Below are 24,548 nucleotides of genomic sequence, written 5' to 3' on the forward strand. Positions count from 1 at the left end.
ACTAATTTAATGCACTTTTCCTTAGGTAGATGCTATAGATAATAAGCTGTGAGAAAGAGTGCAGTAGTGTGCATAATGCACAAACATGAGCAAAATACTGGATGAAAGTATCAGCATCTCCGAGGACAGGCAATGCTGAGTGTCAAAAGCACTAAGGAGCCATTTCTTAAAGGTTTGGTTAAAGGCCTGGATGTGATTGCTGCACCGAAGTGGAAAATGAGATAACAAGGGTGCTGGTGCCTGATATCCTGCCTCAAAAAAACAGCAGCCCAGTAAGCTAAATAGCTTCTTAACAGCCTACCACCTACTCTCCCAATAATATTTTCTCAGCCACAAGTTCAGTCTGTTCCAGGGCTTGGTTTTGGTTTAGATTGGTTTGATTTGTTTTTGTCTGGTTGATTTTTTTAAACATCGTGATGAGTTAGACTTCAGGTTGCTACTGGTTGGTTTCTCATCTTTCTCCTCATCCTCACAAAAAAGCAACATCTGTGAACCTCTGCACAGCTGTAGCACAAGAAGGCATCATTTCATTGCATGCATATACATACAGGCATGGGGTTGTTTCTGAGAGGCTTTGCAAAGCCAAATCGCCCACGTTCATGTCAGTAGGTTGTGAGAGGAACAGCAACAGTCTCTGGATATTTAAAGCTCAACTGAAATGAATTTTAGAGAACTGTTGTCATTCAGACAGATTATATTTGGCAGTGTCCTCATTCTGAGCTCCAGTCAGAGGAACTGAAGTCACATCGTGACAGCGACATTCTGCCAAGGTACCGTGGCTTCTCCAGCTCAATACGATGACAAGGCAATCCCATGAAAAGCTGACAGAGCTCATCAGCCCCCTTGCAATTAACACTGTATTGGCCAAGACACTGGGACAGCAACTGGCCCCAGCCAGAGCAGCCTGTAGCAGTCCTGAACCTGATCATCGTTTGTGAGGTGTTTCATGCAGAGTAGAAGATCTGAGGGGGGAAGAGAAGGAAGCATGGAGTTTTGTCCTAGCTGTGGGTCACTCCAACATCATTCAAAATTGGGATAGAGGCACTTTTTTAACCAATGATGATATTACAAGGACAATTATGTTTTGACTTGTGAGGCAGTAGGTTGGCTGTGATTGGAGGCCAAGCTCAAGGAGCTACAATGGATAGACCTTAGAGGTCACTTGGGTTAAGTGTCCCCAAGGCTAGGCTTGCTAAGGATTTCTTTCCTGAGAGAAAAAAGAACGCTTGCTTCTACGACGGTCATGAGCACCCCTTCTCCTGAAATCCTGAGGGCTTTCAAAGAGGGGCAGCCTGGAATGAGCCCAAATAAACAAGGATATGGGACCTCAGACTGGAATCTAGGGCAGCATGCCTCCTTGATAGCCTTTCCAGCCTTTTAAGGCTTGCATTAGCCACAGGTACAGGCTGGCTGCAGGACCAGTGATGAGGAGTAATGCTGAGGGAGGGGCAGGGGCTCCCACAACCACTGAAATTAGACCTTTTTCAACAGATGTGAAGAAAGAGGAGCACGCTTCAAGTATAATTTAAAATACATTTATTGTTTCATTTGTTCTGGCTTTTTTGTTATACAAAGATGTTAAATAACTTAAATACATTCTCAACAGTCACTCAGAATCAGATTTATACCTACAAGCTGTACATATGAGGTAGAGAAAAATAACTTAGGCTCCCATAAGACATTGGAAAAAAAAAAAGAAAAACACTAATCCTTCATGTTAGTATTCCCACCTCCCTTTAAAAGGAAATGCCATCCCAAGTGTGCAAAACAAATCCTAGACTTTACATTCAGGTCTCAAAGGTCACTGTTAGAGACCACAGTGGGGTGGGTGGAACAAGGGAAAATTCCCATGCTAGTTTGGTGATTGTGCTTTGGGATGGGTTCATGCCTAAGGGGATCTTGGCAGGGTTTCCACAATGACCTTGCTTAGGCCTCAATTCATCTCCGCCTCTCTCACCTGTGCTTTATCTCCTTTTGCTGTCATTTGGGAGAAACTGGCACCTCCACATTGACCAATACGCCTGTAGAGTTGCTTATACCAACAGACAAAAGCCTGGACAACCAAGCTTTTAATGTTTTCCTTAGCTAAGGGGTGATGACTCCAGGCCCACTGCAAATGCCCCACAATGCCAAACATGTCAGCACCTCTGACTTTCCTGAGCAACTCCCCAGCGAAAGCAGAACTGGGTGAAGGAGGGGGATCTGCTGTCCCTTTGGGTCACCTTGTCAAATATTGCTGAGCAGGGTTTTCCCATTTCTGAAAACATTCAGCAACAACTGAGAAAAATGTGTTGTTCAGACGTGTCCTCTGCTACCCTGCTGAATTTTCGTGTGTCTGAATCATTTATGGTCTTACACTCTTCTCGTACCCTGCCCCTGAAGAAATGTAGTTACAGGAAGCCTACCATAATGCCAGATCTAAAATATGCTTGAGATATCCATTTTCTTTTCCTCTCCTTCCACAAATACTAGAGATTTTTTTATTTATTTTTTCTCCTTTCCATTTGGACATATTCTGTTTCCTGGAACCTCTAAAATAGTTTCTAAAATAATTTGGCCAAATCCAGTCTTATCAGTGGCAACTGGATTGAAAAGATATTCATTGATAATCATGACCCTAAGCTTGACTGCTTTAGCAATAACTAGATTTCTACACGGCTGATCCTGTGCTACACTAAGCCTCCTTTGAGTTACATGGACAGTAATGGTCATAAAACACACTGGTCATTTTGCACGAAAATATTGCTCTTCAAAAGTCATCATCTAGTTAGCATCCTTAAAAAAGACAACCAGGACAAGCTGGCCATGGAAGCCAGACTCACCCCACCAGATGTGCATGCAGAGCCAAAAAGACCGGGAATGCAGAGCTTTGCTGCACCTGTTTTAGCAAGCACAGTATAGACCTAATTTTACTGCAGCAGCAACTGAGGAATTTTTCACAGGCACTATAATCCACCAGAAAATTACCTTAAGCAGCATCTACACCATGAAAGTACCCTTGAGAAATCTGCCCCTTCATCTGGATTCTCATCCAACCCTACCATGGGCCAGACCAACTTAATTTCTTCTCATATATTGGCTAAAGTAGGGCAGCTGAAAAGTCACTAACAAAAAAATTCAAGACCTGGGCTGAAGGAAGGCAGATGCATATGAGCTGGCCAACCATGAAAAATTGACAGAAATTGTTTCTCCCCTGCCCAGATCTCCACAGCAGTTCTCTTGAAAACAGTTGGTTCATAGCTCATCATAGCTTCCAAAGGTGAACAACAGCCTTCCTGAACTGCAGCAGACCAAGTTCCAGTTCCCCAGTGTTACAATACCCCATTCAAAATGATAAAAATTGTTTCAGTTAGATCAAGCCTGGAATTTGGTCCTCTTTGTTTAACCTTCCCATGCACTCAGGTATTTTTTTTTTCCATCTAACTTTTAAGAGTCTTTTTCCCAGGCCAACTGAGATAAATGGCAAATATCTAGTTATTGTGAATAGATTTAGGTTTTCCTCCAGTCAAAGCTATTCCAGGACCAGTAAACACAACTAAAAAGTGTGAGCTTGAAGCCTGTCACTCTCCACAAGTCATTTTTTGTGTCAGGAATAAAAATAAATTTTGGAGGGGAAAAAAAAAAAAGCCTACATTTCACTAACTGGAGTCATTTGCGAGCTGGAAGACAATGAGAACGTAATGTTTAGGACTTGTTTTGCACGTCTCCACATCCGGTATATATGAGTCAGTCACACAGAATAGAAGCTTGTTAAAAAACAGATGACGGGTGCAACAATTATTTGTGTGGGGTTTTATTTCTTTTAATAGAAAATTCTAATATAAAACAGCAAACATTTTCAGTTTGCCTTGTTTACAAAAATATTTTTTTTTATATTTCTGACATAACTAAATGCACTATTCAATAAAAATATTCTTCCATCAGCTAACTTCTCTTTTAAAAAATTAATAAAAAAGTTATATAAATAATGGTTGCACCCCCCCACCCCAAAACTGATCATGCAAGTCTTGCTGGATCAGCTTAGGAGAACCAACACTTTGACATTTTGGGGGGACAGGGGCTAAAAGGGAATCAGAAACCAGAGACTTCCCCTACACCAATCCATCCTTCTCCAGTTATATCTGCCACAAAAAACACTTTCTCAGGGTGTGAGTGTGTGTGGGGGGGAAGTTGTTTCACACTTGGTTTTTGTTTGGTTGTTGTTTTATTTTTTTAATGAAATGGCACCATGAAAGATTTAGAGCCTAAATGAACTCTTGTCATTTTACAAAAATGGGCAATTTCAGTCAATTGCACTGGAGATCCAATGGTGTGGCAGTAGAATTAGCCTCTCTGGAAAAATCCAATTTCAAACAGCTGGAAGCAAAAGGGTTTTACAGGACACAGCTCAGTGTCTGGCAGAGGACTTCAACTTTCTTATCCAGGGTTTTCTGAAGGTGCATGTGGAGCAGCACAAGCAGAAGCTCCTGTACAGCTCCACAGATCAATTAAATTCCAAAACACAACCTTCATAAACAGAAAACCCAGACCAAGCACTCAAAAGGGTTTTGAGAGGGTTTAACAACATTTCTACCAGCTGCTACTTGCATCACGCTACTCAAGCTCCATTGTTTTTTTCCAAAATGAGGCTTTTTTTCCCCATTCTTAATTCAAAGATAAGGCAAACATTGGAAAATGCTGGACCTAAACATCTCCCCGTGCCCCCCAAAAATCACACACAACAAGGTGGAGGGAGAAGAGAAATAACCCACATATGTTTTACCACCCTAGGTCAAAAGGCCAAGAAGACAAGTTCTCCTGATTTCAGAGTGTTAGTATATTTTATACACTGCCTATACATTTAACACATGTGCCTCGCTACTATTTAGTTATATATTTTTTTTAACCACAGGAGAATAAACCTTGCTATTTACAATATATAACAGGCAAGTAATATATCCACATTAACATAAATACAATTTGTTTTTGTTTTTTTTTTTTTTTTTTTTTTTTTTAAATACTTACAGAAAGCATCCAGGCTTCAGTGCGTGAGTTATAATACACAGAAGAGCTCTTTCACTCAGTAGTTCATTCACTCTTTGCCTCTTTCTTCTAGTCTAGCCTTAACAGTCTGCCTCATTGCCCACCCCTCTCTCTCTGCAAACACACCAAGCTATCCTATCCCATCCGACACAGGCATTTTCTCTGCAACGATCTCCATGCCAGCACTGCCCTCTCTTCTGCATCTAGGGACTCATTCTCCTCTCACACCAGTGCAATGTGGAGTTACTCCAGCAAGGTCAACAGAGACAGAGACACCAGTGAAAAGAAGGAAAATGAGGCCCATGGTTTAAATATAACAATAATAATAATTAATAATAATAATAATAATAATGCACATAAATTGCAGCCCATTCTTTAATTAAGAACACACATTTAAAAAAAGAATGAGGCCAGAAATAGTAATTCAGACCCAAAAATCCTCATGTTTTGAGCGCATTTGGATCCCGCCTTACTTTGGAGGGGAAGAGCTATTCTAGCACACACACACAAATGTAACAGTGAGCTTGCACATGTGTGTGAAAGAAAGAGAGAGGGAGAAAGAATTTAACATAATACCACATTGAAACCATAAGAAGGTCCTTCTGAAGGGCTTTACAATAAATAAATGTTTGTTCAATATTTATATATATATATTTACGTGTCTGCGTGTGTGTATATATATACACACATGCACACACTGAATAATAGTTTTCTAGTCAGTTTATTTTTTAAACCATTAGATAAACTGCTTGTGGGTGACTTTCAAAGCAGTGCATCTCCCAGAAGCCGCGAGACCTTCCTGCAAACCCTCTGCGTCGGATGCTCCACTGTGCTTCTGCCTTGGTGGAAAGGGACAAATACTGTGTGTGGATTACTCCTTCTACAGCACTATCCCAACCTCCAGAATTGTACAGCAAATAAACAAACATCAAAAAAAAGAGCCAGTATGCTTTACTTTCCAGGACCATAGCACTACTAAAAGTAACTTCGTAAAAGTCCATCCCCAGTACTCTACCTCCAGATTTGATGCCAACAAGCCAGGCTGGGCTGCAATTATTTGTTACCAAGAAAAAAATATATATTTTCTCCTCCCAGTAGATGCACATAAACAGCTTAAATGTTAGTGGCTACTATTTGGGGAAAGAAAAAAATAAAGTTAAAAAAAGTAAAAATAATGGTCCATTTTGGAAAACTGCTCTCCTCTTTTTGCTTGGCCAACATCTACTACTACTTGAAGAACTCCAGCCAGCTTTCCTCCATTGAGAACCAGATCAATGGTTTATAGAAAATTGGTGGAAATTGCTACTACTGGACAATCAAAAACTGCTATCAAAAATAAAATACAATGCCCTCCACTCTCCAGTGTTTCCTTAGAAAGCTTCGTTGAGGCATTCACTGGCTGCTTCCAGTCCCAGAAGCACTTTTATATGATTAAAGGGTATTGCCGCATCAAGTCCTGGATTGTAAGTATCCTCTTCAAAGGGAAAAGAAATGCTGAAGATCGTCATCTATTTCACAGCGTCAGAGATATATCTACCACTGCAGTTGATTTTTGGCTTCTCTGGCCACTTGACGGTTTGTCTCTCTGTCAGTTAGCTGTTCCGAATCCAATAGTTGGTTAGAATTTAGCAGTTGTATTTTTAAAATACAGTTCTCAATCTAGTGGTTAAAAAAATCTTAAGGTCATTGGGTTCACTACATACAGCTTGTGTCATGTACCACTGCCATGGTTTAGGGTAAATGGAATGATGACCTAGTAAAGAAAAGTTGAATCCTCCAAAGGTCCGATCCAGTCCAAAACGGCTGCTAAACAATGCAAGACATCACTGCCTTCCAAGATGCACTGGAATTTCTCTTGTCCTCCTCAAAAATACATCCAAATTCAGCTGACATAAAACAAAAAAGTTCCAGTTCAGATTTCTGAAGCAGTTTCCACAGGGTGAAATCAATCAACAAGAGGTGGGAAGAGGACAGAAAAATGTCATGCACAAAAGTGAAAATAAAACAAATGTATCTAGTGGTTTGTTTGTTTGTTTTTAAATAAAATTTAAGACAGTAATAGTGCTAAAGGAACTGCTTTGAAGAAATTGTATGAAAAAATAACACAACTGAAAGGGACAGGCACGTCTGGTTTTCTACTGTCTTCCCAACCTCTTTCTTGGACACATTGCCATCCGCAACATGGTGGACCCGACATTTTTGGAGCTGTATTTGGTGATCAAAGCATGTGGATACGGAGCTGTCATTAAAAAGCTTACCCTCCAAGTGAGTCTCTTTGTGAGAGCCTTGTTTGCTGGATGTGCAGAAATTCCACTAGAGGAACAATCAGGGCTGTTCCTGCTTACCCCACACCTCTCTCCAGTTTCAGAAGGGAAAAAATGAACACTTCCCGTACCACTGCGTTCAAAGCAGAAAGATCTTTCTATCTTATCTGTTCAGCTCTCTAAGCTGTTGGGTAAGCTTCAGGAATAAAGTAATATAGGTTATTTATTCCAGAGAATACATTAGCCCATAAGTTCATGGAGGATTGGTGAAATGATCAAGATGTTCCAAGGATAAATGATCTGTCAAACTGCGTGGACGACTAAGCTGAAGGTCAACTGGTGTCTAACCCCAGTGTGACAGGCACTTATTTCCACATGGTTGGACCTCATTAAAATTCAGTCTACAGGAAAACAAAACAAAACAAAAACAAAACAGCAACACAGCTGGGTCACCTGTACCCTACAAAGTGCTTATGTCTCGACATAGCTTTCAGATCCCAGAAGGTCAATCAAACCCTGTTTGTCTCCATATGTAGTTCTCATAGATCACGATCGCCCGTCACTGAGGGTTGCCATCAGGCAGGAGACGCGTCAGTCTTTGCAGGTGTAAACCTCTTCTCTCTGGGTGCACTGCTTGCATTCGACATAGCAGCACCAACGGACCTGGCACTGGCACGGGCGGGTGACCACCCGGCTCTGCGTGTTGTGCCCTCGCCCACAGCAGATGCTGTCGCAGTTCTTGTCTTTGTAACATTTCCTTCCCGAAGTCCCAGGCGAGTATCTGCTCATCAGACAGAAGCTCGGGGAATCGTCAATGTAGACAAGATCCGTAGTCCTTGGGATTTGATCACTGTGACCAGGGATGGATTTCTTGGGTGGGGAAATGTCTCCTTCACCCGTGGCCTCGTTGGTAGTGCTGCCCACTTTGAGCGACGTCTCATACTTCTGCTTCAGCTGCTTCCCTATTTCATGGAATGGAGAGAGCTGCCTCCAGCACGTTCGGACAGTGCAGGATCCAGATACACCATGGCACTTACAGGTTGTCTCCACTCCAGCTTTGATGACCTGCGGACACACACAGCCCCAGAAGAAAATCAGTTGTGGGGAAACAAATCAAGGCACAGAGGAAAAAAATAAATAAATAAATAAATAAAATAACATTTGCTAGAAGAACATTCCTGAATCACTGAGCTGATGACAACTCAAATACTATCTTTTGGAAGAAGACAAAAAATGCACACTACAGGAAAGACTTGTTTTAGAAGAGTCTCAGCTTCCGGAAATGACACTTACCTGTCAGAATGTTGCTTTACTTGGATAGTTAATGGTACTAGTGAAAGTGCAAAGACTGTCCAGTACTTGCACTCATCTTACATAGAGATCAATACATATTTTAACACTTATTTATACATTTCAATAAGAACATGGAGATAAGATGCAACAAAAGTGAGTTGGTTTAGCATAGCTAATGGGGAGATGCTGCTGCAGCCCACACAGACAGGTGGTGGCATGTGCTCCGGAACATGAGCATGAACAGCAGGAACCTTCTTCCCAACACTCAGGTTGCCACCTTAAACCCATGTAGCTAGCTTCAAATTAGCAGCACAGGCTCAGTGGAAATGCAGTTAAAGCTGTGCTGTTTCCAACAGTAACAGCTAGGCATAGCATCCCCCCAGTTCACTTTGCAACTGAGGAAAAGCCTTTACGTAGCTGAAAAGTATATAAGCCCTCGAGAACAAGATCTTGAATTGCCTCTACCAAAACCAGCAGCTCCAGAAGCACACAGGTAGCTTCCACCTATATATCCTGTTATCCTATATATCCACCTAATAGATCCTATTCTGCAGTGTGGCAGCACGTTGTAAAGGAGATGACAATTTTTTTCCTGCTAGCATTGAAGAAGCCTGCACATATCTTAGAAAGAGTGCCATTGCTTACTGACCAAACACGCACTTAACAATGTACGTTTTCTTACAGAGTAAAAGCCAAGGCTGTGTCAGTCTCCTCTGTGCCTTCTCTTTCCCCAAAAATTTAAGATGTGAAGGAATGGAAAACAGACACCTGGGTGAAAGGTTCAGCAAGTCCAGGTAGCCAGACCCAGTACAGCACCTCTTGACTACAAATACCAAGGGCAAGGTTTGATTCACATCCTTTCTTAATCTAGTTTTATATTTTATTATGTCAATGTTCAAATACTTGCAGTGGGTGCTGTTGCTAGAAATAAGGCTCATCTCACAGATCCCTAAAGGAGGAAAGTAATTTCTTCAAGATATCAGAAAGTACCTGTGTGTGACATTCCCAAAGCATAAGCAAGTCAGCCTCCATATGGGAAGACGCCTAGATCTTGCATGGGGATAACTCACAAGGGCAAGAGCACCACAAAGCATAAGTACAGAAGGAAGAGCAGAGCCACTGGAACCACAGTGCTCACACAGGAGATGGAGAGGATGGAAATACAAGGTTATTTTCAACAGAAAAAGCAACATGGGAAGTAAAAGCAGTATCAGGAAGGGAAGAGATGAAAGCACAGAGAGGTATTCATCAGTTATTCATCTCAGAGGGAGACAAAAGTGGTACCAGCTCCCTAGGTGCTGTAAGGAACCCCAAGCCCATAAGCTGAATGCTGCTAACAAAGGACTCCATCCTTTTCAAGAGAGGTAGCAATAAAGATGCTCTTTGGCACAAAAGCATATCCATCTTCCTTTAAATGGCATCTGAATGTTCTCCCCCACCTTCTCCAGAGGGATTTACTACTGGGACTCCTCCGTGGGCAACATGAGAGCAGACACGTTGTTTGGTCGGTCACAGATAACCTGCATTTTGCCCACAGATTATAAACAGATATTTATAGCTCTAGTTCTCCCTCCCCCTAAAATAGTTTACATTTTGACTTTAAATGGGTGAGGTATAACCACCCCTTAAAATAGCAAGTTAGAACAGAGCGTGTTTTATAGAGCTGCCTCCTGACAAGGTACTGCTGAGAAGTGCCCTTCCTTTGCGCATCTACGGTACCTAAAAAAGAAAAAAAAATCTCCCCCTTCTGCCCATTATGGCATCTGCCTACATTATGGCCTCATGACAGCAGAGGACTGGCTCCAATCCATTTCCTGACCATCCGGTTCTTAATTATTTGGCTACATGAGTCCTGCTGAGCACCATGTACAAATGTGCAATAGGTCATGGACTCAGAATTGGGGTCTGGCCCAATCCTGATATTACAGAGACATTTTTAGAAAGACACTATGCATAATACGGCCTTCAGCAAAGCCTGGCCAATGGTCACACTTCATTCCTGTGACAGCCAAGACCTTTTCAAATGCAATCCAATAATACACAGTAGCATTCAAACAAGTGACGGGTTACAGAGAGAGATGTGTTACTGCTTATAGTACTCAGCTGGGCCGGCTTGGTTAGGGGCTGTCACGCTTTGCGTGCCAAAGTGTCTAGCCAACTCTGCAAGAAATCCCACAATGTTAGACAAGAGCGTACAGAACACATTTCAACACCGAGAAAAAAAAAAAGAAAAAAAAAAACACAACTCGCCCATGCTCTCCCTCGTATAAAGTCACATTTCACTGGTTGTCTAGAAGTGAGAACTGAGCTCATGTGAAACAAAGCTCCCATACCTGATTTCACGCCCAGACCATCAGCAAACTGGGCAAAATTGCTGAGATACTTGCAGAAGGGCTACACACTGCAGTCATTCATCCATTCAGGCTTTTCTCAACCCTTCCACCTCCCCCAACACCCACTTGCATCTGCTCCACCTGGAAAAGGAGACGACCACCATTGTGCAGGATGGGAAAGCAAGCAACCAGCAGAAGTTGTCTCGGCTGGTACGCACACTCCTGTGCACAGCCTTGGCTGGATTTAGAGCTGGTTGAACAAAGCACAGTCATGAAATGCAGAAAGGAAACTTCAGCGGGGGGTTGTTCTTGTCAGGAGCCACCTCTCCAGAGCCCAGGGGGAGGGCTGATGCTGCAGGTACAGTGTATCCAAAGCACCCACACGGGGCTGGTACATGCGGCACAATACGTGTTGGAAATCCACATCCTGATGGATTGGCAGCTAGCAGATGGCGGGAGACCTTCAAGTAGGAACAGACACGTAGGTTTAGGCACCTGAAGCACACCATCCAGCCAGGGCTGACCTCACCGAGGCAGACATATGACTTTAAATGCCTACATTCAAGAAACACCTCTAAACTCCCATCTGACCGGCTGAAGCCAAGGCAGGCAGGGGATCCTGCAGCACTGCAGACACCTGCACAAGCTCGGCTGAACAGCTCGCCAGTTTCTCCCGACTGTTCTGGCCACATCTCCACTTGCTAACAGGAGCTTAGGGACTCCGCTCGCATGGAGATGCCTAAATTTATATAGGTGAACCTGTGAGCACAATCCCACCCTCTGGGTGCAATTCAGGTGTCTAAAAATTAGCATCTAAAGTTACTTTAGGCCCTGTAAAACTGAAACATTGCACTTTGCCACCAGATGCCTCTCCAGAAGCATAAAGGTCTCTCATACATGCTGTGTCCTAACTGCCAGGGCATCCCAAATTGTACAGGTGCCCTAAGACAACAATTCCCATTCTCTTTACCTGGACTTAAATAGTGAAGAACAAAGCCCCTAATGAATCCCAATCTGCTGTTGTGGTTTTGTTATTGTTGCTTTTCATTTTGTTTTTCCTGACCCACTTCTAGCTCCTTGTTGACCAGTGGCTGGAAGATCTTAGGTGTCATGCACTGGTGAACAAAAGCACAAAAAGTTTCCATTCTTAAGAATGGACCAGTTCATGAAATCCAGCACGTGGATTTTCATATGGCCACTGTGCAAGTGCAGTGCATCCCAACCGCCCCATAAACCTCCTTGAAGGGCAGGGAAGGGCTCAAGAATGTTATGAGGCAGCGATGGTGAAAATCCTAGAAAAATTTCTTCCCCAGACAGCCTCCCCTGCCGCTGTCAGTCACGATGCAGCTACTCAAGGCAACGTGTGATGGAGCACTGCTGCCTACGGGCCCCCTCACTACCCACCAGCCAACATGAATCTTGGCAAAGCCTCTGTTTCCTGTCTCATTCCTCAGCTTCCACAAAGACTTTCCTCCTCTTGTTGAATGGTCCTGTCAGAGACATTTAAATCCATCTCATCCTTACAGAATACTCAGGCTTATTCCAATGAAATGCCAGCACATTGCTTGGAGAAGCCTTTTCTGGCCAAGCCCTGGGATAAATGGGAAGATGCCTACATCACGCTTTTAGACCTGGAGGGACTTCCAGGCCAGAATAACTTAGCTTTTGCTAACAAAAAAGTCTAGGATGCATGAGGCAGAACAAAACTTTAACACCAGCTATTTCAAGAGCCACTGGTAGCTCCTCTGTCCTGTTTGAGACACATCACACAGCTCAGAGCCTGATCTGGCTCCATCCTACATAGACTTGAGCCTCTCTTGCACGCTCACACCATCACTTAATAACCATATTTCATGCACACCATGCTAAGTGGCCACGTGTGCCTCTATCTTGCCACATGCTTGTATTAACTTAAATCTAAATTGTAAAATACTTCATGCTCCCTCGTGTCTTAAACACTACAACTACCACACGTCAGCAGTGACAGTAACTCAGAGGAGCACCAACATAGCAGTGCATTTGAATCCTCAGTGCGCTACATGCTGTACAAAACCATGAAGGAGAAGTTGAACAAAGACAACCACTGGGTCAGGGGTAGCATCACACATTGAAATTATGTCCTCCCACTCTCCTCTGAATAACCACCTGCTCTGGCAGTCTCACAAATAGGACAGCAGTTTGGGAGGAAAATAAAGCTCTGTAAGCAAATTAGTTCGTTTGACTTAGGAACAAAACCCCCCATTGATCTTGTCGTGAGAATAGCAAATACTGACAAAAGCACAATGAGGAAAACAATTATGATACAGCAAGACTGAACCATCTTTATTGGTGCTTGCTGCTCTGAGGAAATTAGATAGCACTGCAGGACCACCCGCCCAAATGGCTTTATAAGAGCCATAGGGAAAAGGGATCACAGCAGAGCATTGCTATGCAACATGTAATCCTTCCTCACAACAATGGTTTGCTACGAAGCTCAGACTAAGTGCCCCTGTAATGATCAGTCTCAGACATGCTGCAACACACAATTTCTCAGTGTTTTAGCTGAAATGCTGAGGACAGATTCCCATTCATTCCCAGCTGGGTCACGGGGCTCCGGCGGTGGTTTTCAGACAACTCTCGTCTGGGCAGCAGCAGTCCGAAGCGGGGACGCAGCCGTGGGAATTCCTCGGTTTGAGCTCCGCTGTCGTCATGGCTGGTCTGCAGCTCCAAGGCTTCAAACCATTCGCCATGGTTCGGGGGAGAGGAGGGAGCAGATGAACCTTAGTGCATCCAGGAAAAGCCTGCCCTTGCCTAGCCTGGCTTCAGACAGGGCTTTGAGATGCTTCCATCCTCGGCATACAGATCCTCCTTCAACTTAAGTAGGCTTAGATATTGTCTCAGCTCAAATATTAATATTTGGTTTGGACGACAGCCATTTCTTCACAGTGCCCAAACCACTCAAAGACTTCTGCGTTAACACTGGTCATCGCCAGTGTCTGAAGTATAAGAGCTTCACAGATTGCTACAAATTTTCTTTTCCTTTGTTTTCTTCTCTTCCTTTCTCTATCTTGTTCTAAAAAGCTCTTCTACTGAGCCTATCTCAAACTGTTTTTTCAGAAGTTTTCCCTTGCCACTAACCTTCTGTGCAACTCTTATTTTAGCAAACTACGATTTAAAATACAAACACTTAAGAAACATAGAATATCATAACCCTACTTTAAGTTGAGAACATTAAAGTAATTTTCTCACCTTCTGTATTCCTAGTATGCTTCACATGCTGAGAAAGTTCTGCAAAAACAACTAACTGAGACTACTTATGGGACAGAGCAAACACTTTTCTCCGTAGTGTTGATTTCCAGGCCTTAGAAAGACTTTGGCTGAGCCAATCTTAGCCTGAAGGAAGGAGGGGAAAATCCAGACAGCATGCCTGTGCATTCCTACCTGTCATAACCTGGAGCAATTAATACTAGTGCTGGCCCTGCAAACTGATCTGTACGTACAAAGTCAGGAGCTGGTCTCAGAGAGGCTATTTGCTAGGTTTGATTTGTACCTCAATTAAAGCATGATGCTAGATTTCACACTGCAAATGCACCTCTGAAGAAACCACATAAAGGATGCATTTTGCATCTTTTTTTTTTTAACGCACCAACTGAATCAGTAAGTTCATATGGATTTGCCTCATCAAAATGAGCAATTATTAGACAGTTTTTCAGAGTGTTGAAAAAACAGAGATTCATACTAAAGGTGCCTGTTCAACAAACTCTGGAGGTTGACTGGTGTCATGTTTTCTAGTGGGAACCATATGAGATGGGATTGGCAGTGCTTGCAAACACCGGCTCTGCAACAGGAGACCAGGGTGCAAGTCTCTGCTTTGCTACGCTGGTGTGTGACCTTTAGCAAGTCACTTAATCTTTCAGGGTCTCAATTTCCCCTCTGTAAAATGGAGATACAGCAAAGAAGAGGGTGGTGTGCTCTGATAACACGTTACATGATACCTTGTGAAGTTCCTCAGACAGATGATAGCTGGGCAAACATCTACTTGATAAGGAGAACCCATCTCCAGAGCAGACGGCATGCTCAGCCCTTGAGATCCCTGCCAGGACTGCCTAAGGGGCAAAGCCATTCCTTGCATGGACTTCCAAAACAAGCAAGCCAGCAGCAGGAAAAGTCCACGCACTTCCCATAGACCTCTGCAGAGCATCCCAAACAGTCTCGGGGATGCAGGCATACCATGTCTTGGGGTAGGTCTGGACTTGAACCCTGCAGCAACAAGGTGACAAGGATCCTTCCAAACTGTGTGGATAATCTGTGCAGACCAAAACACGTGGGATGATGATGTGTGAAAATAATTAAGGAATGGTTCCCTCATGAAGGGAACCAATTTCAAAGGGGAATACTGCCTGATGAGAAATTTTTAGGGGGGAATTTTCTTGTTCTCCTTTTCTGTCTTCCCATAGTTTTGCACTGTTGGATCTCAAGCAGCCTGTGGCTAAACCCCTGACTTCAGGGTCCTGAAGGCAAAGGCTTGCTTGTGTCCCTCCTTCTGGAAGCATAAAGGAAAAAGGGAATGAGAACATGACTTTTTTTTTCTTTTTTCCTTGGGTAATAGCAGCCCCCTTTAATAGTGCCCCTTGGATCTGCAAGACATGCTTGACCAGACATACCTCTGGAAGAGGTCAGCACTCCTGGGATTAAGAAACTTAGCAACGCTCCAGAGAGAGAGTTGGAAAGTCATGTTTAATGATACTTTACTGAGAAACCAGGCAAATTTAATTAAAACATCACTTACTCAAGCCCAGTGGAACTAATTGAGTGCTCTAATATTCCGACTTTTCATTAATGGGTTACAAAAGAGGGCTGCACTTGTGTGTACAAGGGGGAGAAAAGGGGGAGGATATAAAGAAGAAGAGAGCCTTAGCAAGGCTGCCTGTACTTCATTTAATATAACCAAGAAACTTCATTGCTGGCAACAGAGCTTTAATACAGTTGACTTCTCTCACCACCACCACCCCCCATCCCCTTGACGCATAGACAGCTCCCCCCAGCACACACCCTCTCCACCCAAGACCTCTCTGAAAGAATAGCTGAATGAGCAAGAGCAGATTTGGCAAAGGAAGGGAAATTGCTTTTTTAATAAGTGGTCTATTCAGAGCTCCTACTTTTCAATAAAGAGAAGGCTGGAGAAGTTCTGGTCTAATTACCTCATCCTCACGCTAGACAAGCTCACCCTTTCATTAGCGATTGAGGTCATATCATATAACTTTGTGAGCCATCACGGGCACAACATGCTCTGTGATTATTTCATTGGTGGCAGCAAAATTATAGTCGGCCCATCAAGGTTGTAAAAAGCAGAAGTAAAATAATAATTAAATGAGAACTTCTACCAAGAGACACTAAAACTAGGTGGGATAGGATAATGTCACCCTCCCAGAAATACGCGGATTGTTTGCTAGCGTGACACCATGGAGAAACTGCCGTGCCGACCAGGAGGGAAGAGTTTGTTGCCAATTCAGTCAATTAAGCACAGGTCCTATTTTTTCTGGGTCTCAAGGGACTATTTATACATTTAGCCATGGTTGGGAGTAATTAGACGGGAAGGATTATATGTTGCTAAGAATCAGTGAGAGACCACCAAGCTTGTGCTATATCTTTGATAGATATTCCTCCACTCCCCAGCAAACACACACACATCCATGCATAGGCTGTACCTACACCAACGTGGGCAGGCGCAGCAGCAAGCTCCTGCAGCAAAGCAAAGTACTGGAAAAGAAAGTCTCCTTGTCCACTCCCAGCACAGTCCAAAATAGTGTGTAGCACAGCTAAGGTTTCAGTTCATACCTGTATGGCTTCACTAATAGACATAAAATCTGCGGCTTGGTTAGAGGAAAAACAACGGGTGCTGAGCAGGAATTCGGGAGAGGTGGCCTCACTCTCCTGCTCCATCCTCAGCATGCTGCATAACCTCGGGAAAGGCACCCAGTTTGTATCTCAGCTCCTGCTCAAAATCACCAAAATCATCCTTTTGTAGCTCATGGGGATATTTAATGCACCAAGGTCTGTGAGAGTAACTTAGTCATTTAACAAACTGTTTCAAAATTGTTCTGTTCCAAAATGGCACAAATCAAGGCTATCTGCACTCGTTCTATATGACTTTTCATTCACATCAAATACATGATTTATTATCAAAATAAATAAACTAGGTTAATTCAAAGCAGTATTAGATCTTCACAGCCACCAGGTTAGCATCTCCTGCTATGCAATGGTTGGTAAGTCTGTACGACAGCAGTTAGCTGATGGGCAGCTAACCGGAGAAAGAAAAGTAAAGGATGCATGTCAAGTTTCATAGAATCATTTCATATTTCACCCACTGCCTTTGTCAAGGAAGATATCAGTAACTCAGTGAGGGAGCCTGGTACTGAGTGCTGGACCACTCTCATCCCCCACCAATGTTACACCAGCAGCATAAGTGAAAAACAGGGCTGGCAGGAAGCAAGCGGATTAAACCTGATAGTACTATAGACCCAAGCGTAAGCAGTGCCAGAGACAATCTAACCACCCCACCAAGAAGGCTCAGGCTTCAAATCAGTTTCAACATTTTGAAGCCTGAAGCAAGTGTTGCAGGTTTTGACCTTGCAGTTACAAAGCCAGCCTCACCTCCGACTCAAACATCTCCGACCATCAACTTAATGACATGATATTGTGCCAATACATTAGATCCACAAATCCTGACTACATAGATATATGTTCCCCTGATCATTAACCACCATCCTCATAAAAGCTTCCTTCTTAACATGCAATTCTCTTGTTCTCTGCCGTGCTTTGCGGTGCCGCTGTGAATCTGGTGGGCTGCTTAGCTTGCCTTTCAACCACACTAAGGTACAATTATTCCAGGAGCATAAACAGAGAAATCATTTCAACCACTGCCACAAACAGGCAAGGCAAAGCTGTCAGACAGCAATACCAACTCAACAGGCACAGCGTGGGTGGACTAAAATAGGAACACCGGATCACTGACCTGCAGCAAAGGTCTCTGACTTGGATTGCCATGAGGGCTCTCGGTGTCTGGACAACCGTCACAACTGTTACTCAGCTGTTTAGCTGCAGATATTACACTAGCGCTCAGAAACCACTGCCAATGACCAGGGCCTGACCGTGCCAAGTAAAGTGGAGGCAGAGGATGCAAGAGAGTCCCTGATATCTCCCATTGCCCCAGGGCCTAACTCACAGTAGGATCAGGACAAGAAAGCGCAGACAGAATGGAGAGATTCGCTCCCTCCAGCTTATCCTTGGAGTTCATTTAGCTCAAAGCCGCACAGACAGTGGAGAGCAGAGCTGACAAATAAGGCCACCTAACCAAAATCCAAGACTGGGTCTCAGCCATATGGGACTGGCTCTCAGCCATATGGGCATCCTGCCTGCAGCTACTGGGATGGAAAGCACTGGGAGTTAGGTCAAATCTCTTGGGCAAGTGTTTTAGCCCCACCAGTGCTGGAGGGGAGATGTATATGGGGATTTACAAGAACATGTCAGTGGTACCTAAAGCCACAGCCATCTGGGTTCTGAGAAGACTGCATTATGTAACTCTGGAAAAGGAGTACAGCAGGGACATCTCACAGCTCTCTACAGCATGAAATAACAGCCTTCATGGACCACCTTCCCCATTTTCTGTTCCATTTGTTACACAGCCAACTCCAAAGAGCTATAGGACAGGCCCTCGGGAACGATCAACCACAAGGATTAAAACAGATTTCATCACTCTGCAGAGCCTGTTTCACACGCCAGAGAGCTGCAACAGGAGTTCAGAGGCACTGAGCCTTTTAATCCAGAGGCAGAAAAGCTGTCAGCCAAAGCCAGACACCAGCTAAATCCAGGATATTTCTAATCCTGATCTCAGTGCTGTCGAGGAGCATCTGGTGGTGGGGAGAGGGGGAAACTTTTTTGCTGGCCAGCACTCACTGGTGGCATTCTCTGATGCCCCAGCTCTGTCACGAGGAATGACATTTTATGCATACACACAGGAACAACTGAGCTGGGATGGTGATTCCTAGAATGCACAACTGGCTCGGCAGCATTTGCCTGGGAAACTGGAGACCCAGGTCCCCATCCCTGCCCCAACCCTCCATCCAATCACAAGGACAATAACGAGGCTTGAAGGCTATTTATAGCCTTACAGTATGTCCCCCTTCGAGGCTGGCGCAATGAAACACTGATCCTAGGCACCTGTGCTGGCCAGTCTGGGGGATTTTAGTGTTTGAGCAGCTCTAGGCTAGGTACATCCAAGCAGTTGATGGGAGAAGGTGGAAAGTCCTTTCCTTTCTCATCTCTTGCTGGGATGAGCCAGCAGTTGCAGATAATTTGTTCTTTACATCGCTCCTGGTGGAGGCCCCAGGCAGGAGCACAAAGCCTCATGGGGAGGAGTATGAAGTAAGGAGTGGGAAACCCTCCAAGTCCTCCAGGATAAGGGGGGGAGAAGAAAAAATGAAAAAAAAAAAAGAGCAAAAGCCAGGGGTCTTTCACACAGCTCGTGTTTTCTGGAGAGTCCTTTTTCTTTCCCTCTGCTCTCTATCCAATGGCTTTGTACAATTCTTGAAGCACAGTGACCAAAACAGGGTCCCTAGTAAGTCCCTAATAAGACTTCACCACTTCAGGGAAAAAAAAAAAAAAAAAAAAAAAGGATGACTCCACATATTTTGCATCCCGTTTCCAAGCAGAACAGCACCTTATTTCCTTATTTCCCTCACAATCCCTACCACCACCAAGAAGTCCCCCAACCCCACCTCTCTGCAGGCCTCGCACCCACCCATGGCTCACCTTCATGCCCACGAGGTTGTTGTGGAAGTCCACCCTGGCTCGCAGGTCCTTGTTGGGCTTCCTCCCCAGGAACTCCTTGACAAACTTGTTGCTGTATTTCAGGTTGTCGCCGCAGCCACCCCACTGCCAGGCCTCGCGGTTCTCCAGATCGGGGGCCTCATCACAGGTGCAGCGCTCCATCCGGCCCGCGCTGCATGCCTTAGCCATGGCGTGCGTCAGCCCCGCCGAGGAAATGGCGTACAGGAAGGCCGTCTCCTTAAAGCCTGAGGGAGAGAGGAGGCAGCTTGAATTGCACCCAGAGCGAGGGTTAAAAGAAGTAAAAACTGAGGTAGAAAAAGCATAATGGGAAGGTCTGAGCGACATCGGAACATGTCAAGCTCTACAGACATTGTTGGTGGTGGAGAGGATGTGGTGGAGAACAGGGAATGATGGATTGAGGTGGCACAAACCAAGATTGAAACAAAACCAAATCGAATAAACAGCTTTGTGGCTGTCACTCTTCAGTCTGTACCTAAGAACAGGAGGTGAGCAAGATCTGGTCAGGCTGTGGAGGTACCATCATTACTGTACAGCAGTGCTCCTACCAAGGGGCCACCAAATAATAGGAGCCCAGCACTAACTTCCAGTCAGGTGATTGGGGTAGAAACCTTGAGGGTTTCCTTCTCCCTCACAAAAGTCACCAGGACCTAATCAAGTCCAACAAAATTGTTAACAAAAGGCACCTGAGGACTGGAAGCACTTCATAGCCAGCCTGTCACTCAAGGCAGTACCCCAAATACCTGAAGAAGTTGTTTACAGCTCAAACCATTCGTGTACAACCTTTTTTTTCTCTTGTTATTATTATTTTAAACACCTCTATGCTCACCTGCAGGGTTGCAACAGCATCCGCCTCCCCCATACAGGTAAACTGAGGCCCAGAGAGATTAATGAATTCAATACAAATGAAAAAGACAAAAATAAAAAGCAAACATGCCAGTATTTATAGCTCCCCATTCTCCAGCTATGGAAGCAGTAAACGACTGCATATTTGAGATGCAATTCCAGAACAGCTTTGGATGTGACTCAAGAAATCCCCCACTCAAAAATAACACAAGTGGATGGTGACAGTAGTGGATATATCTGTAAACTGGTGTGTCAACCAAGGACATGCAGAGACACTGCCAGATCATTTTTGGAACTGGTCCTTGGGAGGTTCACGGTAGTCCAAGCGGGCTCATGGGGCACTAGGCTGGCCCGTCCCCAGAGCCTGCCTTCCCATAGCACTGCCAGGTGCACAGTCCAGAAAGTCAGCAGAAAAAAGGTGAAAATCCAGTCCAGGAGACAGAGGCTTGGTCCTCCCACTGGGGCTGTCTCAAACCAAACTGTTAAGAATTGTCATACCATTCCTGCTCACCTGAAGAAGAGCAGATTTATTTAATTCATAACAACAAAAACTCATGGATATGTTGACCACTAAACACCACCTTAGCAGTTCTCATCTTTTGTAGGCTGATTCAACTTTTTTCTAGGCTACGCTGTAAGGATGCTAAAGAGAGTCTCAAAGCCTCCATGCTCCCAGGTTGTAGAACTGGCCTTTTGCCACTGCAACTACTTGTGCTATGACATGGGGAGGTACCAGAGTGCTAACAAAGTCCTCGACGGAACAGGGCATGCACACTCTCTCCCCTGAGAGCCTGAGGCACTGCAATTAGCAACAGCCAGCCAGGGCTTGGCATAGTTTAGCGGCCACCACAAATCCACAATCTGCAGGAAGGTCTCTTGGTTCGAAGCACTGAAATTGTGAAATCACCGAGGGACGTCGGTGCCCTGCCACCACCCTGCATACCAGGTTTCACATGAAGCCAGGAGGAACGGCTCATTCACCAGGCTTTCCCCTGTCAATCTCTGCATCAGCTTCAGCTCTCCTCTTCCCATTCTCCATCACTGAAAGCCCCACAGATTCCCAGCGCCCATCAGCACAGGTATCATCTCACCCGCAGGCAGCTTCCAAGCTAGTCCATGTGACATTTGGCTCTGGCCAGATTTAAAGCCATCTCCGCCATGCACTATTTGATTGCACCGAGATATTTTGTAACAAGATAATGAGCTTTAAATCAATGCAGGCATTCTAACCCCCAGTGCATCGACAGCCTGCCATCCATGGCTATCCCATTTCAGCCATTTCCAAAATTGTTTGTGAGTATCCGAAGAGGATAACAAGTCCCTTAAACAATCCCCTGTTATTTTAAGAAACAGGCCACATCAGCCCAAACTGCAAACCAGCAGCCAAGCTGTTCGGATGACCAAGTGGAATAATGGAGGGGGAAACTTTAAGCGATTTTTTCCCCCCCTTTATTTTCTTCTCTTTAAAAAGTTGCAATGGTCCTGCCCTGGAGGAGAGAAAACAAGCCCACACTGATCTATCTGAATAGCTGTGTCTTAGTGGGCTGCACACGCACCCCTTTGCCCTGGGGTATCACTCACTGCAATGCTGAACCAGGAACCAGCAGCTCTCGGAAGAGGAGGAGAAAGATTTACAGGACAGTGTGCTATGCCGCGGGAACAACGGCTGAAGGATTTACAGCATCGGTGGAAGGCTGAGATGTTGCAGGGACATAAAACATGGAAGAATGAGACAGCAGACAGAGCCCTGCAACCCTCAGCACTACCATTCATTACACAGGGTCCTGACAAGGGGGGTGGGATGGTTCTCTGCTGGTGTTTTCCAGCGGCAAACCTTCAGGCTGCTTTGAAATACCCCCTCCCCTTGCCGAGGGCTGTCCACGGGGGCAGGCACGTCTGAAGGAACAAGCTGTGGCCTCCAGGTGTCAGCATGAGAAAGTGCTTGGGTTTCCCTAGGCGCCACTAATCCAGGGACTCCTCTGGCATGCAGAGATATTTTTAAACGTCTTGCAGCTCTGGCTGGACCTCTTGGGTTTCATAAGGACTTTCCTTGTTTCCACCGCCATCAGTGACAGTGCATGAGTTAAGCCCCAGCGCTTCTGAATTTATTGCCATTTATTAGCAAGACAGGGGGGCACTGCAGACCTCTGCCCTTATCTTTGAGCATGTCACACCCTGGGTTTCTAGGTCCAGCTCCATCACTGAGCCTGGGACTTTCTGAGAGTCGCTGAAGCCCCTGAGTCCCAGGAAAGCCACCTGCGAAATGGGCCTGCTGCATCATTAGCTTCAGGACAGAAATAAGAACTGGATTTTACTGGGAGGCTGCAGGAAAACTGGACTATACGAGGCTGTGCAAAGGAAGGAGATAGAAAATACCACCTTCTCCTCCTCAGCTTCTGGTCACCTCCACCTGCACTGCGGGGACAGGCTGTGGGAACTGCCCCCATGCATGTCCAGGGAACTTTTCCCCAGGCAGAGCAGCAGCAGAGCACAGGAGCATTTGGAGTTTTTGACGTACATAATGATTGGGTTCCCCCTGACTACACCACCAAACCAGCACAGAACGGTCCATTTTGTCTCCATTCCCTAACCAAGCTTTTTTCCCCAATTTCTTTCTTGAAAGATTAATATAATAAATAGAAAAAAAATGAACTTATTAAAAGAAGAGGACACAGCTTTGGGAACTTTAACCCCTTCCTCTCCAGCAAGGGCTCGACTTCCAGCAGGAGCGAGGAGCAAGCAGAGCAGCCGGCTGCAGGTACCTGCACCGACATCTCCAGCCCCCATGCAGAGGAGCTGTGCCAGCGGTAGGAAGCAGACAGGGGTTGCTTTGCCACTGCAAGAACACAAATTGCAGCCACACGGCTCATGCTTTGCCTCCTGCGTGCTTTCATAGATGACCTGAGATTAGCTTTACCCTGGTCTTTACCTTCTTTGAACTCTTGTTGAGCCTCTGGGGAGGTGACCACCCACCAGCAGCAGAGGATGCACCCAAGGGAGACCACCCTGCGAAATGCCAGATGCAGGAGGTGCCAGCAGCCCTGATGAGTCCCCTGTCCCGCTCACCTCTCTTTAGCAAGCTGGCCCGGTATCTGCCTTCAAGGGTGCAGTTCCACCGCTCGAAGCGGAACTGGTACTGGCACTCAAGCGCGCTCATGCTGATGGCCTCCATCAGGGTCTCGGCCACGCCGGGGTCCCGCCGGCACATCCTGCGCTGCTTCTTCTCCAGCTTCAGGCGATCACAGACTTTGTAGTGGGCTTTGACGGCAGCTTCCTCCATTTCTGAGGTCAGAGGGAGGATGGTCAGGGGTTCGTTCCCCGTCAGCCTGCAGAGGGACAGAGGGGCACAGCGGTGAGGAGACAAATAGAGCCTGCAGCAGACATGGGAGCTGTGATGGGAACAGGCTCAGTGTGGCTGAGCACCCATCTGGGTTCACCAGCACTGGGGCGAGAAGTGTTTTTTGCAGCAAGGCTCTCTGCTGTGTGTGCACAGGGCGGGAGCAGGAGAAGAAGGGTAAGAAGCAATATTTGGATTAATTTTCTCTACCAGCTCTCACAGAGCTCGCTTGGATGTAAGACCTTGGCAATTGCCACCTCCCTGCCAAACTCAGAACTGCCACAGGACAGTTCATTTAAAACCGAAATAGGGAAAAAATGACAAGGTACATAAGCACAGAAACTCAGGAAACCAGCAAGACAAGAACACTGCAGCCACTCTCCTGTGCCCTCCACAAATCATTTTCGGGTATCAGGCAGAGCCAGAACCAGCTTGGGAATTGGAAGAGGGTGACTTGTCCCACCAGACCCCAAGGGACACGCCAAGAAAGCATGTACAGCCACTCTGCCCTCAGCAGAAGAGATCCGTACGTAAAACCCAGCAAGCCACAGCCCGAGGCTCGCGAGCAGGATATGCTTTCAGAGGCAATGCTGCCAAAAGCTTTTAATGAGGAATGACTAAAAAACG

General features: G+C 45.3%; 1 protein-coding gene across 1 annotated transcript in view; it reads right to left on the minus strand.

The window, feature by feature from the left end:
* Positions 1-1,505: 1,505 nt before the first annotated feature.
* Positions 1,506-24,548, minus strand: part of WNT9A (Wnt family member 9A) — a 56,742-nt gene continuing 33,699 nt past the window's right edge. Inside the window, exons 2-4 of the mRNA XM_066991356.1 lie at positions 23,651-23,910; positions 19,703-19,965; positions 1,506-8,351 (exon numbers count right to left, since the gene is read on the minus strand). Coding sequence (XP_066847457.1) covers positions 7,878-8,351; positions 19,703-19,965; positions 23,651-23,910 — 997 coding nt within the window. The 3' untranslated portion in view covers positions 1,506-7,877. The remainder of the gene's footprint in view (positions 8,352-19,702; positions 19,966-23,650; positions 23,911-24,548) is intronic.

This window comes from Anser cygnoides, chromosome 2 (assembly GCF_040182565.1).
Source record: "Anser cygnoides isolate HZ-2024a breed goose chromosome 2, Taihu_goose_T2T_genome, whole genome shotgun sequence".
In the NCBI taxonomy this organism is placed as follows: Eukaryota; Metazoa; Chordata; class Aves; order Anseriformes; family Anatidae; genus Anser; species Anser cygnoides.